The 17,221-nt window shown below is 50.5% G+C and overlaps 2 protein-coding genes across 2 annotated transcripts; both read right to left on the bottom strand.

The window, feature by feature from the left end:
* Positions 1-1,915: 1,915 nt before the first annotated feature.
* TCHH (trichohyalin) lies at positions 1,916-9,524 on the bottom strand. The gene is made up of 2 exons (XM_030473706.1): positions 9,387-9,524; positions 1,916-8,899 (listed from the first exon to the last, which is right to left on the bottom strand). Exons 1-2 carry the CDS (start codon positions 9,522-9,524, stop codon positions 1,916-1,918), a joined length of 7,122 nt encoding a protein of 2,373 aa, XP_030329566.1.
* Positions 9,525-14,393: 4,869 nt separating this feature from the next.
* LOC115602609 (repetin-like) lies at positions 14,394-16,852 on the bottom strand. The gene is made up of 3 exons (XM_030473871.1): positions 16,601-16,852; positions 15,921-16,080; positions 14,394-15,576 (listed from the first exon to the last, which is right to left on the bottom strand). The coding sequence occupies exons 2-3, from the start codon at positions 16,056-16,058 to the stop codon at positions 14,587-14,589; spliced, it is 1,128 nt and encodes a 375-aa protein (XP_030329731.1). The 5' UTR covers positions 16,059-16,080; positions 16,601-16,852; the 3' UTR covers positions 14,394-14,586.
* Positions 16,853-17,221: the final 369 nt, after the last annotated feature.

Raw genomic sequence — 17,221 nt, 5'->3', positions numbered from 1 at the left:
GGTCGAGGTGAAGTGGGCTCAGGGGTGTGTGCTGGGATCTGGGACCACTTCCAGGGATGGGGCTCTTCAGGAAATCCTGCTGGAGACCATAGCCCAGCATAGAGCAGGGCAAAGGGAAGCAGCAAATCAGGGAACAAGTCTCCCCAATATATTTTCCTTTCTTGCCCCAATTTCCTGCCCCCAAGCTCTCCTTTTTGCCATGTATTGGAGGAAAAAGTACTCCCTCCCCCCACTTCCAACCCCTCCGAAACTGGAAACAGCTCAGTCCATGTAAATCAAAAGGATTTTCCAAACCTGGGAGCTGAGGGCAGGAAACCTGTCCTTCTTCTCCTTGGATTTTTCATTTCCACCTGCATTTTGCAAACTCCTCTTTGCTTTCCCTTAACAATAAGCCATGAACTGCTCTGTGGGGTGAGTGTCATTTCCCTCTTTGCACAAGCAAATCCCAACCCCGTCCTGGCTGCATGGGGGGACCTCAGGAGGTTTGGTTTCTTGCTGCTCTGTGTGTGTTTGCAGTCAGCGCTTTGGCCCTGTTTGCAGACAGCCCATCTGTGCTGCCATATGTTTGCCACCAAGGCGCGTGACTGTTACGTGCACAAAGGGGACATCACTGAGAGCATCACCCCGTGCATCTGCCTGCCCCTGGCTGGGACAGATCATTCGAATCCTTCTGGCACCAGGTTCAAAATGTCACTGGGTGGTGGCTTTTGGCTGCATGAGCAAGAAGCCCTGGGTGCTGCCTGCTGGGGTGAGCCAGGCTATGGTGCCCTGGTTCCTCCTGGCCTGTTACCAGCCTGGTTGCTTTTAAGAGCAGGACACAGTGATGCTGGGGTTGTCCTTGCTTCTCTCTTGCTCATCTCACAGAATCGCAGCCCCATCTGCTGAGGAAATTGGTTCTCTGTTGCTCAAGAGAAAGAAAAAGCCCCCAGCAGAAGAGGGATGTGGAGCTGTTAGAGTGAGTCCAGAGGAGGGCCACAAAGATGCTCTGACAGCTGGAGCACTGGGGTGCATCCAGACATCCCTGTGTGGATCTTGGAGCACAGCATGTGCAGGAAGCCCCTGAAATCATGCAGATCAGTGGTAAGGGCCAGAGGTATGTGGGCTCCTGGACATGTAGAAGGGGGGGTTCGGTGGGATTTTCAGCAGCCCCTGTCTGGAGTAAATGCCTGGGATTAGGAGGAATGTGTGAGCTGAACTGAGCCACCCTCCCACCAGGCTGAAGCCCTTGTAGAAATGAGATGCAAGGATGAGAGATGTCAGCAGTAAGTGCAGTCATCAGCTATTTATTCTGATTTTTCATACAATACATCAGTGTGAAGCAGAAAGGGAGACCCCCCCACCCGCCACCATTACCCTGCAGTAACCACAGCATGACTCAGCTGCTTCAAAGCTTCTGCTCAGCTCTAGGGGAGCAGAAAGGTGCAACCAAAAGCTCTGAGTCTACAGAATTGTTTGGGTTAGTTTTTGGTTTTTTTTCCCCAGCCTCAAGGATTTTCAGGTGCCAATATGATTGAGATACTGGGAGTTTTAAGGGGTTTTGCCTTGCAGAACAGTCATGCCACAGGGTAGAAGAGATGACAGGGACATAAAGGACAGAGGGACCCAAGAAATCTAATTAGAGCAGAAAAATGAGTAAATACTGCATTATGGCAGCTGGACATAATGTGGGATAAGGTGGATAGACATAATGAAGGAAGGCAGAAGCTGCAGGTACTGGGGTAACTCTGCCTACCTACAAGCTGAGTATGTTACATGGAAAACCCACTTGGCACCCTCTCAGAACAACCTGTTAAACCATCTGTGTCAAACACTTCTGTGCCACCACATGTGACATCTTCAGCTGAAAGCAGAGAGCATAAGTGGTCTTCAAAGAGACTTGGAGAAGCCCCACCAGCTCCAGGGAGAGGACTTCCCCTTAAGATGCCTTGCCTTCATCCCCAGCAGGATAGCTCAGAGTTTCCTGTGAGACTGAGGGGCCCTGGCTCTGCTGATGTGGTTCCTCCTCCCGTTGAGGCTGGGCATTGCTTGCTACCCGGCACCTCCTCTTGCTGTTCTCCTGCTGTGGCTGGTGGCTCTTTGCATCCTCACAGCAGCGTCTGGCTTCATATCGCTGGGGCGGATGGGGACGGCTATCTTCAGTGCCTTGCCTGCCCTGCTCACAAGCTTCTCGTGGCTCCAGAGCCTGGGGCAAAGGTGGGCAGCTCTTGACCTCCCTGTCCTCACGCTGCCTTACCTGGCAGCTGGATTTGGGTTCCAATGGGACCTGCTCCCTGGTAGTTTTTGTTCCATTTCCCTGGGGCTGATGCTTCTTTTCTTCAGCACCAGGCACCTTGAGCCGCTGGCTGACCCTCCTGTCCTCATAGGACTTTGCTTGGCAAGGGTCACCCTTAACACCAGACAGCTCAGAGGCAGAAGCCTGGTAAGCCCCTCCCTCCACTCCTAATTCAGACCTCTCCTGGGGCTCATTGGGATCATCTGTGTTTTCCTGGGAGCTAGAAGTTAGTTCACGCTCCCCTATCACTCGCTCATCCCTTTGGGGTCGTGGCTGTTGGTTGTTGCTCCTCTCAGATGGCGCTGCTAGTGGCAGAGATGCTGCCGCTACATCGATCTCTCGGGTCTTCTCGAGCCTCACGAGGTCATGTTGCCTCCTTCCATCGACTTCAGCCTCTCGTGCTTCAAAGTCACGTCTCTCGCGTCTCTCTCTCTGGTTACTCGTGGCACCTCGCTCTTCCCTTGCACGTGTCTGGCGGCTGCGGCGCTCATAGACCTCCAGGTCCAGCTCCCGTTGGCGCTCGACCCTTCTCTCCCGCAAGGGTTCCTCCTTCTCTATTTCAACGTAAATTCTTCTCTCTTCCTCTGCATCTAGATACTCAAGGTCACGCTCCCTCCTTTCTCGCTCCTCAAGGGGCTCCAGTTCTCTGGCAACACGATGGATCTTCACATCAGCTTCTGCTGCCGCTACATCGATCTCTCGGGTCCTCTCAAGCCTCACGAGGTCACGTTGCCTCCTTCCATCAATTTCGCCCTCACGTGCTTCAAAGTCACGTCTCTCGCGTCTCTCTCTCTGGTTACTCGTGGCACCTCGCTCTTCCCTTGCACGTGTCTGGCGCCTGCGGCGCTCATAGACCTCCAGGTCCAGCTCCCGTTGGCGCTCGACTCTCCTCTTCCTCACAGGCTCTTCAAACTCTCTTTCCAGGAAAACTCTCCTCTCTTCCTCTGCATCTAGATACTCAAGGTCACGCTCCCTCCTTTCTAGCTCCTCAAGGGGCTCTAGTTCTCTGGCAACACGATGGATCTTCACATCAGCTTCTGCTGCCGCTACATCGATCTCTCGGGTCCTCTCAAGTCTCACAAAGTCACGTTGCCTCCTTCCATTGACTTCAGCCTCTCGTGCTTCAAAGTCACGTCTCTCGAGTCTCTCTCTCTGGTTACTCGTGGCACCTCGCTCTTCCCTTGCACGTGTCTGGCGGCTGCGATGCTCATAGACCTCCAAGTCCAGCTCCCGTTGGCGCTCGAGCCTTCTCTCCCGCAAGGGTTCCTCCTTCTCTACATCAACGTAAATTCTTCTCTCTTCCTCTGCATCTAGATACTCAAGGTCACGCTCCCTCCTTTCTAGCTCCTCAAGGGGCTCTAGTTCTCTGGCAACACGATGGATCTTCACATCAGCTTCTGCTGCCGCTACATCGATCTCTTGGGTCCTCTCAAGCCTCACGAGGTCACGTTGCCTCCTTCCATCAATTTCGCCCTCACGTGCTTCAAAGTCACGTCTCTCGCGTCTCTCTCTCTGGTTACTCGTGGCACCTCGCTCTTCCCTTGCACGTGTCTGGCGCCTGCGGCGCTCATAGACCTCCAGGTCCAGCTCCCTTTGGCGCTCGACTCTCCTCTTCCTCACGGGCTCTTCAAACTCTCTTTCCAGGAAAACTCTCCTCTCTTCCTCTGCATCAAGATGCTCAAGTTCACGCTCCCTCCTTTCTAGCTCCTCAAGGGGCTCCAGTTCTCTGGCCACACGATGGATCTTCACATCAGCTTCTGCTGCCGCTACATCGATCTCTCGGGTCCTCTCAAGCCTCACGAGGTCATGTTGCCTCCTTCCATCGACTTCAGCCTCTCGTGCTTCAAAGTCACGTCTCTCGAGTCTCTCTCTCTGGTTACTCGTGGCACCTCGCTCTTCCCTTGCACGTGTCTGGCGGCTGCGGCGCTCAGAGACCTCCAGGTCCAGCTCCCGTTGGCGCTCGACCCTTCTCTCCCGCAAGGGTTCCTCCTTCTCTATTTCAACGTAAATTCTTCTCTCTTCCTCTGCATCTAGATACTCAAGGTCACGCTCCCTCCTTTCTAGCTCCTCAAGGGGCTCCAGTTCTCTGGCAACACGATGGATCTTCACATCAGCTTCTGCTGCCGCTACATCGATCTCTCGGGTCCTCTCAAGCCTCACGAGGTCACGTTGCCTCCTTCCATCAATTTCGCCCTCACGTGCTTCAAAGTCACGTCTCTCGCGTCTCTCTCTCTGGTTACTCGTGGCACCTCGCTCTTCCCTTGCACGTGTCTGGCGCCTGCGGCGCTCATAGACCTCCAGGTCCAGCTCCCGTTGGCGCTCGACTCTCCTCTTCCTCACAGGCTCTTCAAACTCTCTTTCCAGGAAAACTCTCCTCTCTTCCTCTGCATCTAGATACTCAAGGTCACGCTCCCTCCTTTCTAGCTCCTCAAGGGGCTCTAGTTCTCTGGCAACACGATGGATCTTCACATCAGCTTCTGCTGCCGCTACATCGATCTCTCGGGTCCTCTCAAGTCTCACAAAGTCACGTTGCCTCCTTCCATTGACTTCAGCCTCTCGTGCTTCAAAGTCACGTCTCTCGAGTCTCTCTCTCTGGTTACTCGTGGCACCTCGCTCTTCCCTTGCACGTGTCTGGCGGCTGCGATGCTCATAGACCTCCAAGTCCAGCTCCCGTTGGTGCTCGACCCTTCTCTCCCGCAAGGGTTCCTCCTTCTCTACATCAACGTAAATTCTTCTCTCTTCCTCTGCATCTAGATACTCAAGGTCACGCTCCCTCCTTTCTAGCTCCTCAAGGGGCTCCAGATCCCGGGACACACGATGGATCTTCACATCAGCTTCTGCTGCCGCTACATCGATCTCTCGGGTCCTCTCAAGCCTCACGAGGTCACGTTGCCTCCTTCCATCGACTTCAGCCTCTCGTGCTTCAAAGTCACGTCTCTCGCGTCTCTCTCTCTGGTTACTCGTGGCACCTCGCTCTTCCCTTGCACGTGTCTGGCGCCTGCGGCGCTCATAGACCTCCAGGTCCAGCTCCCTTTGGCGTTCGACTCTCCTCTTCCTCTCGGGCTCTTCAAACTCTCTTTCCAGGAAAACTCTCCTCTCTTCCTCTGCATCAAGATGCTCAAGTTCACGCTCCCTCCTTTCTAGCTCCTCAAGGGGCTCCAGTTCTCTGGCCACACGATGGATCTTCACATCAGCTTCTGCTGCCGCTACATCGATCTCTCGGGTCCTCTCAAGCCTCACGAGGTCATGTTGCCTCCTTCCATCGACTTCAGCCTCTCGTGCTTCAAAGTCACGTCTCTCGAGTCTCTCTCTCTGGTTACTCGTGGCACCTCGCTCTTCCCTTGCACGTGTCTGGCGGCTGCGGCGCTCAGAGACCTCCAGGTCCAGCTCCCGTTGGCGCTCGACCCTTCTCTCCCGCAAGGGTTCCTCCTTCTCTATTTCAACGTAAATTCTTCTCTCTTCCTCTGCATCTAGATACTCAAGGTCACGCTCCCTCCTTTCTAGCTCCTCAAGGGGCTCCAGTTCTCTGGCAACACGATGGATCTTCACATCAGCTTCTGCTGCCGCTACATCGATCTCTCGGGTCCTCTCAAGCCTCACGAGGTCACGTTGCCTCCTTCCATCAATTTCGCCCTCACGTGCTTCAAAGTCACGTCTCTCGCGTCTCTCTCTCTGGTTACTCGTGGCACCTCGCTCTTCCCTTGCACGTGTCTGGCGGCTGCGATGCTCATAGACCTCCAGGTCCAGCTCCCGTTGGTGCTCGAGCCTTCTCTCCCGCAAGGGTTCCTCCTTCTCTACATCAACGTAAATTCTTCTCTCTTCCTCTGCATCTAGATACTCAAGGTCACGCTCCCTCCTTTCTAGCTCCTCAAGGGGCTCCAGATCCCGGGACACACGATGGATCTTCACATCAGCTTCTGCTGCCGCTACATCGATCTCTCGGGTCCTCTCAAGCCTCACGAGGTCACGTTGCCTCCTTCCATCGACTTCAGCCTCTCGTGCTTCAAAGTCACGTCTCTCGCGTCTCTCTCTCTGGTTATTCGTGGCACCTCGCTCTTCCCTTGCACGTGTCTGGCGGCTGCGGCGCTCATAGACCTCCAGGTCCAGCTCCCTTTGGCGCTCGACTCTCCTCTTCCTCACGGGCTCTTCAAACTCTCTTTCCAGGAAAACTCTCCTCTCTTCCTCTGCATCAAGATGCTCAAGTTCACGCTCCCTCCTTTCTAGCTCCTCACAGGGCTCCAGATCCTGAGCCACACGATGGATCTTCACATCAGCTTCTGCTGCTGCTACATCGATCTCTCGGGTCCTCTCAAGCCTCACGAGGTCACGTTGCCTCCTTCCATCGACTTCAGCCTCTCGTGCTTCAAAGTCACGTCTCTCGCGTCTCTCTCTCTGGTTACTCGTGGCACCTTGCTCTTCCCTTGCACGTGTCTGGCGGCTGCGGCGCTCAGAGACCTCCAGGTCCAGCTCCCGTTGGCGCTCGACTCTCCTCTTCCTCACGGGCTCTTCAAACTCTCTTTCCAGGAAAACCCTCCTCTCTTCCTCTGCATCAAGATGCTCAACGTCACGCTCCCTCCTTTCTAGCTCCTCAAGGGGCTCCAGTTCTCTGGCAACACGATGGATCTTCACATCAGCTTCTGCTGCCGCTACATCGATCTCTCGGGTCCTCTCAAGCCTCACGAGGTCACGTTGCCTCCTTCCATCGACTTCAGCCTCTCGTGCTTCAAAGTCACGTCTCTCGCGTCTCTCTCTCTGGTTACTCGTGGTACCTCGCTCTTCCCTTGCACGTGTCTGGCGCCTGCGGCGCTCATAGACCTCCAGGTCCTGCTCCCGTTGGCGCTCGAGCCTTCTCTCCCGCAAGGGTTCCTCCTTCTCTATTTCAAGGTAAATTCTTCTCTCTTCCTCTGCATCTAGATACTCAAGGTCACGCTCCCTTCTTTCTAGCTCCTTGCGGGGCTCCCGATCTCGGGCCACACGATGGATCTTCACATCAGCTTCTGCTGCCGCTACATCGATCTCTCGGGTCTTCTCCAGCCTCACGAGGTCACGTTGCCTCCTTCCATCGACTTCAGCCTCTCGTGCTTCAAAGTCACGTCTCTCGCGTCTCTCTCTCTGGTTACTCGTGGCACCTCGCTCTTCCCTTGCACGTGTCTGGCGCCTGCGGCTCTCATAGACCTCCAGGTCCAGCTCCCGTTGGCGTTCGACTCTCCTCTTCCTCACGGGCTCTTCAAACTCTCTTTGCAGGAAAACCCTCCTCTCTTCCTCTGCATCTAGATACTCAAGTTCACGCTCCCTCCTTTCTAGCTCCTCGCGGGGCTCCAGTTCTCTGGCAACACGATGGATCTTCACATCAGCTTCTGGTGCTGCTATATCAGTCTCTCGTGTCCTCTCAATACTTACAAGGTCACGTTGTCTCTTTCCATCGACTTCAGCCCCTCGTGCTTCAAAATCACATCTCTCACGTCTTTCTCTCTGGTTGATCATGGGACCACGCTCTTCTGTTTCGCGTGTCTGGTGACTGCGGCATTTAGAGATTTCCAGATCTAGCTCTCGTTGTCTGTTGAGTTTCCTCTCTTGCACTGTATCTGTCCTCCTTGTATCATCTCTTTCTTCCCACTCCTGAGTCTTATGGATTTTGCTCTCACTTTCCACATATTCAAGCTTATGTCCCTCATTGTTACCTTGTTTATCGGTACCTCTTTCTAGCTCACAGGTCTTATGGTACCTGAGGTCAATTTCTAGTGGTTCCTTTATGTGCGACTGATATGGGCCTCTCAAATCCAGGCATTCAGGCTCACACGGCTCGTGGCTGCTCTCTTCAAATGCTCTTTGTTCCAGGTCACGTAGGTGGCAGTGGCTTCTCTCTTCTGTGAGTAATTCAAGTTTATGTGGCTGACTGTGACTTCCTCTATCTGCTTCTCGTGGCCGCTGGTTTCTGTCATTGTTTGCTGGTCCTACTGGCTCATGTGGCTGACGGCTACCCCACCGGTTTTGCAGTGGTCTTGTTTCACAGGTCTGGCTGCAACTCCTCATGTCTGCCAGTTGGTCTTGCTGTGGCTCCTCTTGATATTGCCTCTCATCTCTCCACAGCCTGGGCTCTTGTGCTTCCAAGCTTCTGTGCTTGTGGACTTGCACATCTCCTTTTCTGTTCAGCTCTGGTGGCTGACGTCTTCTCTGGCTGTTCCATTGGTCGCATGGCTCTCGGCTTCGTTCTTCGTATACCTGAGGGATTGGCTTCCTTCGCTCACTGCTTCGTTTTGCATCATTTCCGCTTTGTGTGTTACGTTGCTGGTAACTCCCTGTTTCCTCTAGTGTTTCAAGCTCATTGACCCTGGTGTCTCGTTGCAGCTCAGGTTCACAGGGGGGATAGTGATTACTCTCACAGGTTTGTTCTTCCTGGAGTTGTCGACTGCTCCCGCTGTTCTTAATTTCAGGCTCTCGGTGCAACTTGCCACTGGATGTCAGCTTTGTTCTTTGCAGAAGGTATGGTCCCTTCGGCTGGTACCAGTAGCAGGCTTTAGCCACTCTGAACACCAAAAGCAGGAATTCATTAAAATCAATTTGCCCATCACCATCCCACTCCAGAAACTGCAGAATCTTGTCAATTGTCTGAGGGTCATGTGGCTTCTGCAGGGAAAACACACACAGGGAAACAAAAAAGGTGGTTTAGCTTTCCTGCTCCTTGTCAGAGAAATGCAAAGAAAGGGACAACTGCAATTTTTTCTCCTTCCATCTCTCATATCTTCACTTTTACAGCTCAGCAGCAATTCCATGTCTTTGTTCTCCATTTTCCTGGTTGTTCCCTGGCTGCAGCTGCCCAGCTGTCTTTGGGCAAATGCTGAATCCCTCTACTGGATGCATTTCCTTCTTACCTTTGAAAGAAAACCATACCTCCCCATGGCTCATTCTCCAGCTTTTGCCCATTTTCTTATGGAAAAATGAGTTGGAGGAGCTGTCAAAGCAGTCAGTGCAAAGGAACATAACTGCTGCTCCCCTTTGCTGAAAGCCTTCCCGCCCCACCATCATAAGAACAATCTCTTCTTCAGAAGGAGATTTTTGCAGTCCCTGCACTCCAGTCTGGGCCTCAAGCCCTCCCCCTTGCATCAGCACTCACAGCTATGACATCTGCAAACTCCCTCTGGATGAATTCTTGCATCTTCCTTCGGCTGAGGTTGAAGCAGCCTCCATCTTCCTTTGCATGTTTGTGAAAGACGCTGATGATGGTGGAAATACTGTCTAAGAAGCGAGACATCTTCCTGTAGATTCAAGCAAGCCTGCGAGAAGAGGAGCAGACCTAAGGATTTGTGATTTGTTTGCCTCTGAGCATGAAAAGAGGAAGGAGAATTGCTGGGGTCAGGCTGCGTGCATTAATGGGACGCTGGGTGCCATGACCCGTGTGTCTGCTGCTGTGCCATGGTGAGCTCTGTTTCGTCAGGGCACTGGGAAGAAATCCAAATGCTATGAGGTTTTAGCGGGATGGGGAGTGTCCTCCAAGTTGTGTACTAGCGTATTTGAATGACGTTTGATAGGGGATGGCAGGATACCTGCATTTATGGATCGCAGGGAGGGAATTGGGGATGGTGACTCAAGAGATGCCCCAAGAACCTGCGTTCACCCATGGGGCTATACCAGGTACTTGTTTTTCCAGGGCCGATGCTGCTGTCTCTGCCTGGCACTGAGCTACAATGGCTTCTGTGAAGCAGGTTAGAGGCTGGCATGGCCTGAGACAAGATCTAGCTAGGTCAGAGTCAGGTAGAGTGCTTACAGGGAGTTAGCCCTGTGGCTGATGCTCCTGTGACCAGTAGTAATACAAAACAATTGATAAAGCTTTCATTACAGCATCAGTTATTGGCAGATAGATTTTTGTCAGATCACCTAGGTCAGAGCTACTTATCTAATTTTACTGAGATTTGCTGAGATTTGCTGGGCAGAAAGCAATGCTCCTGTTGGAGCTTTGTGTCTGGAAATCTCAAAAGCCACCTTCTTCCTTCCTCCTCGCAGGGTCCCCAAGCCTGTTATCAGTGCTGAGATCTCAGCTTGCAGCTGGGGAAGCTGTGGCCTATCTGCCTTGCCATCTCTCCAACGTGCGCATACGCATGCACATGTGTGCACACCTCTGCATATGAAATCCTGTACAGAACAGGAAAATTTCTCCAATCTGTTCATTCTAGCTGGGAGCTGACTCCAGACCAAAGTAAGACACAAAACCTGGCTCCCTCTTTCATTTTCCCTTTGAGAAAAGCTGCCTCTAGACGTGGCCACATAACGACATCATGCAGATGTCCCGATAACATAAAACAACACTTCAATGAATATAAACGCAAAAGACTCAGAAAATACTGCAGCAGGAATGACGCTACCACCTAACACAAATCCTATAGAAACAGTATGTCCTTGCCCAGCAAAGGGTATGTTTCAGAAGGAGCGACTTACCCAGATCACCAATGGGATCAAGTGGGATTCCTGTGAAGCCGTGCAGAGTGATCGGAGGACCTGAGTGCTTTTATAGGGTCCTTGACAGAGCTACGGAAAGGAGACACCCTTTGTGGACGTTGTCCTGATTCATCTTTGGCCAAGCCCAGCTGCACCTTCATGTCCTCAAACGGGTTATTTAACTTATCATCCCCTTACCTATCATTTTAACCCAGAAATAGCAGTTGCCATGTGGCAATTCAGGCATTGGCTGGTTCCACCTCATCCAGACTGTAAAGTTATTTTACAGGCTGATTGTATTTCAGATTTTCAAGAAAGTAGAGTAGCTATAAAACATATATATGCATGAATGGGAGGGTGCATTTTAATACAAGTGTGCATCTGCATAGGTATGAATTTATATATGTCCTACGCACACACACACAAAAATACCACCAAGATGAAATTTTGAGGATGGCACAGAAGTGCTGATGGTAGCAGAGCTCACTAGGAGCAGAATGGGGACAGTCGAGACCTCTATGGCCCATGAGCTTGATACCACAATACCAGAGATTATTTTTGTTTGCTTTTTGTGCAGTTCCCTTAGCACCTTGGGCCTGAGGTCAGTGGGATTTTTGTCTGGCTTTTGCTCACAGAAGGACAGAAGAAGACCTAAGTGCTACAAAAATGGGGAAGTGCAGGTGAACAGCAGTGAGATCCCCAAATCCTCCAGATCTTGGCTTGTGTGGGGCCCTTGTAGAGTGTTTTAATTTTGGTAACTTAGGAGCTTCTTATTCTCATATTTTATATTCTTCTTCTTCTATTATGTTGTATTATCCAGGTTTTTGTTGGAAAAAACCCAAACCCAAACAGAATATTTTTAAATGCTAAAGTTTGCAAAATGAATTTTCATACAAGGAAATGTCTGTTCAATAAGCAATGACTTCACATTGACAAAAATCGCAGAAAAACATTTTTCGTATTAGCTGTCCTCCACAAATTACTTTCATTTCATCTTTGCATGATCTTCCGTTAAAAATAAAATCAGAAACCTGTCTGCTGAGAGGTCTATTCATGTTGAATCTTTGTCTGTTGCTCTAGGCAGCTTTTGCTGTAATTGCCTCTATAATCTACTTGAAAAAAAATAATCTTTTAACAGTAAATTAATGAGAAACCAACTGATTCCTTTATTCACCCCGATCTCTCCCAGTACACTAAGCAAATAAGGAAGATACCAGCCATGCCACCTGGGCCTCTGCTGTTGGTTTTGGAGGTAGGATGCTGCCTTGACAAGCATGATAAAGACATTGCAGAGAGTCTTTAGAGCATGAACTTGTCACGCAGCCTTGGGTGAGTGGCTCATCTGTAAGGCAAGATCATACTGGGTGTAGGAGCCTAATTAATTAGTGCTGGTAACACCTTGGGGATACTCATACAAGTGCGTACGAAGGATTGTTACTAACCATACTTCATTTTTGAGCTTTTTTTCAAGATTAAATTATACTTGTGCAAATTATACCCCACCTGTGGGATAATAATACCCTTGGGAAACTGTAATTTTATGGTAGATTGGAGTTATTATTACAATTAGAGTATTACAGTGTGGCTTAGTGTCCTGTAACAGTCTGTAATCCCCCCACAAGGGCTGGGGCAGCATGGGATGATCGGGTGCTATGTTAGCCACATGGAAGATTTTGGGTATCGATGCAGGAAAAGGTACATTGTGTTTCAGCCATGCACACGTCATGGTCACCTGCTTTCCCATGCTTTGCTGCCATTCCGAGGACAAAGCAACGTGTTTCAAAGCACGTTCTTGGCAGTGCTGAAACTCCCTTTGTTTCAAGGGCTTGGTTTTCCCCAAACATGTTTTCAAAAGATGGGACTTGGGTAGGGTTTTAAAGGCTGATAGCCAAGAGGGTGGGCTCCATCCTCCTGCTTCTTACCCAGTTCTGTGCCCATCGCCATTTATACAGGGTGACCAAACTTCTATTGCATTTAATCTTAGAGGAACTAGGCTCCTCATGTGATGCATAAATGACCTTTTCTCTTCCAACTTCTCCCTGGATTGCAAGACTCTTAGGCAGGTATTTGTGTCAGTGGGATAATTTTCTCCTTCAAACGAACCAAAAAACCCCTCTTAATTTCAAATATGGTATACACCTGATGGCAAAAGTTATGTTATTCAGAATGGAGCATGTAATTAACATGTACCTAACAGGGCTTGGTGTCTGCCTGCACTGGGAGGTCAGTCTTTTTATTGATGCTGCAGAAGGTGGCAGCTGGACAGACAGACTACAGGGTATGGTTTGGTCTGGTGATTTTAGACCCTAAGCCAGTGCTAGTAGGAAGCAAAGAAGTAAAGAGCTATTGAACTGAGACCTGTTTTACAAGAAAAATGGTGTTCTCTGGAAAATGGTGTTTTGAGGAATGTCTCAGATGGAATGGGGTTTTGACAGATAGGTGGTGGAATTTAAGTCTTGACTCTCCAATTGCGTGTCCACAGCTGTCACTAGGTAGCTCAGAACTTTTATTGCTACTTTGTTTTCTCAGTAGTAGAGCAGACTGATGTACTTTGTGTCTAATACTTTTTATTTTAACATTAGAACTTTTAAACCAAATCATTTTGGGGGTGGCCATTCTGGGGATAGTTTTGAAACGCTGTTTTTTCTGATTCAGCACTCAGCAAATTGTGAAATTCTGGGGTGTCCCAGAGGAATGACGTTTTATTTCCCAGTGAGGTCTCTGCATGCTGCTTGTCATCAGCCACAGAGCAGGAGGTGCGGGTGCATTTATCATGTGCTGATTTGGTGATAGGTCGCAAGTGAAAGATAACATGGTGAAAAACAGGCTGAGCATTACCCTCCCTGTGGGATCCTGAGCCCTGGGCCTGCCTGGTGGTCCAGCACGTCTGAACCCCCTAATAAACCCCTCTGACTTCACCAGACTGCTCATGCCCTCAGAGTTGTTCACATTCCAATGTGCATGTTTGGACAAGTGCCTGAGGACCTGGTACCCTGAACTGAATCCAAGTTTGAGACTGGCTCTGTTTGTGCATAGTTTTGCTTGTCAACTTCTTATCTTTGGCCTCCCAGTTGTTGTTGGGGCTGGATGTACCTGAATCATCATTTTTGCTGTGTTTAATATGTCTCCACACTTTTCTTTGGAGAATTCCATAGGTAATAGGGATTTTTGATCTTCACAGCATGCTCCACATTCCCCTTGCTTCTGAGATTAATACGTGAGGATGAATAGGACAAATCCCTCCCATTCAGTTGTAAGCAGCTGTTTATTTTTCTCACAGCAGACATGAAAATCTCCCAGAGCAGATGGATGCTGTGAGGAGTCTGTTCAGGTCAGCCATGCTGTTGTGTCAACCCAGACTTCTCCCCCCTCTGAAGACATCTCTCGCAGGGATGTCACATCCCTGCCTGCAGGGAGCAATCCATTCACCTCAGCTAAATTGCAAAGGCAGCTCAGCAGCATCTCCTTGAGGCTATCCACCCCCAGGACACACCTGCCTCTCTGCAGCCATCCCTCCATCTGCACCCTGGAGCAATCTGGCTGTATGTCATGCCAGGAATGGACGTCCAGGTCCTCTGCACCGCACCATGTTTGCTCAGAGCCAGGCGGAGGGCACACTTGCAGTGACACACCAGGACACCACGCTGGTTTGCCTTCAGTTTTATTGCTTTGCTTACACAGGCAGAGGTAGCCTAACACAGGGTAAGAGGGAAGGTCTCATCATGCATAGCTCAGTACACACTAGGTAGGGAAGCTCAGGGCTAACATGGAATTGGACAAGATGTGACAAGCAGAAATGAGAAAACCAGGGTGGGATTGGGCAAAGTTTACCTCCTTGCAGGGAGCAACAGCCTCACTTAGAAGGAGGCTTGTTTCAGCCTTTACTGCTCTGGTGGCCACTGATACAGAGATTCCAGGAGCTGTTGCTCTATAGCAGGTTGTTTTTGCTGATGAGCATTGTGTTGCTGTTGTGCTGGACAAGATGGATCACCTACCCCACTGTGTTCCTGCCCCAGCACTTTGGGCTCAGGGTGCTGATGGTAAGCTGGGTCCTGCTCTGCGGACTCTGTCTTTGGACTCTGAGAGTGGTTTGAACTCTGTGCTGGTGCCTCAGTTTCTTGGGCCTGGTGGATTTTGGGGTCCTGGTTTGGTGTCTCAGTATCTTCAGCCTTATAGGTATTTCTGTCTTGCTCTGGGGTTGAGGTGTCCAGGATTTCACTTCTCTCTGGATCCCTTTCTGGTGCTCCAGTCCCATCATCCGGCTGGGTGTCCTTGTCCTGCTCTGGTGTCTCACCCTCCTCGGTTTGATGGGTTGCCTGGTCCTGCTTTGATATCTCACTCTCCTGGGCTTGATGGGTGTCGTGGTCCTGCTTTGATGTCTCACTCTCCTGGGCTTGATGGGTGTCGTGGTCCTGCTTTGATGTCTCACCTTCCTGGCCTTGATGGGTGTCATAGTCCTGTTCTGGTGGCTCAGCCTCCTGGGTCTGCTGGGTGCCATGGTCCTGCTCTGGTGTCTCACCTTCCTGGGTTTCATGGGTATCCTGGTCCTGCTTTGACATCTCACCTTCCTGGGTCTGATGGTTGTCTGGGTCCTGTGTCTCAGTGTCCTCAACGTGATTGCCAACACCCTGCTCAGGGACCTGCCAGTTACGATGGGCTGTGCATGGCTCCAATGGCTGCTCCCCACTTGCCTTCTCTTGTGCTGTCACCTCTTGACCATCTTCTGGTGCCTGGTGCTGCTGGAGTGGCTTGTAATAAGCCTTGGCCACACGGAAAACCAGGCTGAGCAACTCGCTGAAGTCAACCCTGCAGTTGCTATCATTATCCAGGAAGCACATAACCTTCTTGACAGCTTGGGGGTCCTGGGGGTTCTGTAAAGACAGAAATGGTGTTGGAAATCCTGTGAGCTATTTGCACCATCTCTCTAGGAGCACTTAATCAGTCTCAGGGTAGAAATCCTGCCCCATGCCCCCAATCCTGGTGGCTCATGTTGCTCCCTGCACTGAGCTCTATGAGCTGCTGGCACTGGGAGAAAAAATAGCTTCTCCTCTTCCCTGCAGATCCTGGGAACTGAAGGCTTCTGTGCCTATCCAAGGGAGCCAGGGGTCCTGTACACCCTCATGGGAGTGCATGGCTTTACAAACCCCACCATACCCCTGATCCCAGCCCAGGGGGATACCAGTGGTGGGTCCCAGCCACAGGGCTGGATCCTCACCTCTGTTGTGTCCCCAAGCTCCTGCTCAAAGAGCTGCCTCAGCTTCTCCCTGTTCAGGGGCCTGCAGCTGCTGTCACTTCTGGCACACACGTAGAAAGCAGCAATGATGCCATTGATGTTTTCCTGCAGCTGGGCCATCTCCCTACAAAATTGAGGCAACCTGCAAGAAAACACAGACAAAAAGGGGTTTGTTTGTTTGTTTGTTTGTTTTTCACATAAGTTACTCTTACCCAACGCAGCTGAACAGCTAGAAAGAGGAAAAAGAGGCAGAGAAGGGCACAGATGAAATGGAGCAGTGTAAGACAAAGGAAAGAGGGAGCAAGAATGATCTCACAGGAAAACAAATCTGACAAATGAAACTCCGCTGCAGAGATGGTGGGGGGTGTGGACCAGCAAGTGATGGTTGGAGAGGTGAAGGACAGTGAGACCCAAAAGGCTAGAGCCACACAGTAAGAGAGGAGGGAAAAGAAAAAATCCCATTTATCTTTCTCTGGAGCAGAGCAGAGTTGTGAAGTTGTCTCTAACAATCCATGGAATAGTGTAATTCCAGATCTCATTATTATTTTTGTCCTTTAGGAGATCTCTGCATTGGCAGCTCCAGGGACATCCTTTCGGCCAGAAGCTTCTGCTTTTCTGCTGGTAGCAAAGTCAGAGAGTGTAAAAAGCCTGTCTAAGCTTACCTGGGCGAGGAGCAGGAGTGCTGAGCTTCAGGAGCACAATCTGGAGCAGATCAGCTCTTGGCCATCTTATATAGAGTTCAGGATCACAGCCCGTATCTTCCAGAGGAGACACCCCTTCAGCAAGGTGACCTGAAATGTCTTCCACCCAATTACATTGTCATGCCTGTGTATTAATTTGTCTCTTTCTCATTAACTTTGGCTCTGATGCTTTTCTCTGTTGTTAATGCGAGGTCTTTCCTAAGCTTGCCCCACCTGCAGACATATTTCAGAGGAATTTAACAGAAAAGGCTATTTTTACCACTGGGTGATTTAGTTTAAGGTGATGCCCAAGCAACGCCCATGACTCTTGTGTTTGGCAAACGTGTTTTGTGAAAAGGAGGTCTCCAGTGACTGACACACAAGGGAGGAGACGGTCTGGAAGTGCTCGCAGGGTGAATAGAGAGAAAACAAAATGAAGGAAAATGAGGATATTGTGATGCTAAGGTTAAAGTGATTCCTTCCAGAAACTCCCTCTTCTGGATCCCGATGGGAGGTAGGCATCGAGCAAAGAAATCTTTTCAAACAGTGCCACCAAGTGGCACTTGGAGTAAGACAAGGGGTGACATGGCACGTCCCAGAGCC

Source organism: Strigops habroptila, chromosome 22, assembly GCF_004027225.2.
Source record: "Strigops habroptila isolate Jane chromosome 22, bStrHab1.2.pri, whole genome shotgun sequence".
In the NCBI taxonomy this organism is placed as follows: domain Eukaryota; kingdom Metazoa; phylum Chordata; class Aves; order Psittaciformes; family Psittacidae; genus Strigops; species Strigops habroptila.
The sequence above is the reverse complement of the archived record's forward strand: the minus strand, read 5'-3'. Positions and strand labels throughout refer to the sequence as shown.

Excerpts from the sequence above, each read along its gene's own strand:
- LOC115602609 (XM_030473871.1), bottom strand. The coding sequence starts at position 16,058 with ATGGCCCAGCTGCAGGAAAACATCAATGGCATCATTGCTGCTTTCTAC. Across the intron at positions 15,577-15,920 it reads AGCTTGGGGACACAACAGAG|AACCCCCAGGACCCCCAAGC; the intron begins GTGAGGATCCAG and ends CTGTCTTTACAG.
- TCHH (XM_030473706.1), bottom strand. The coding sequence starts at position 9,524 with ATGTCTCGCTTCTTAGACAGTATTTCCACCATCATCAGCGTCTTTCAC. Across the intron at positions 8,900-9,386 it reads AGTTTGCAGATGTCATAGCT|AAGCCACATGACCCTCAGAC; the intron begins GTGAGTGCTGAT and ends TTTTCCCTGCAG.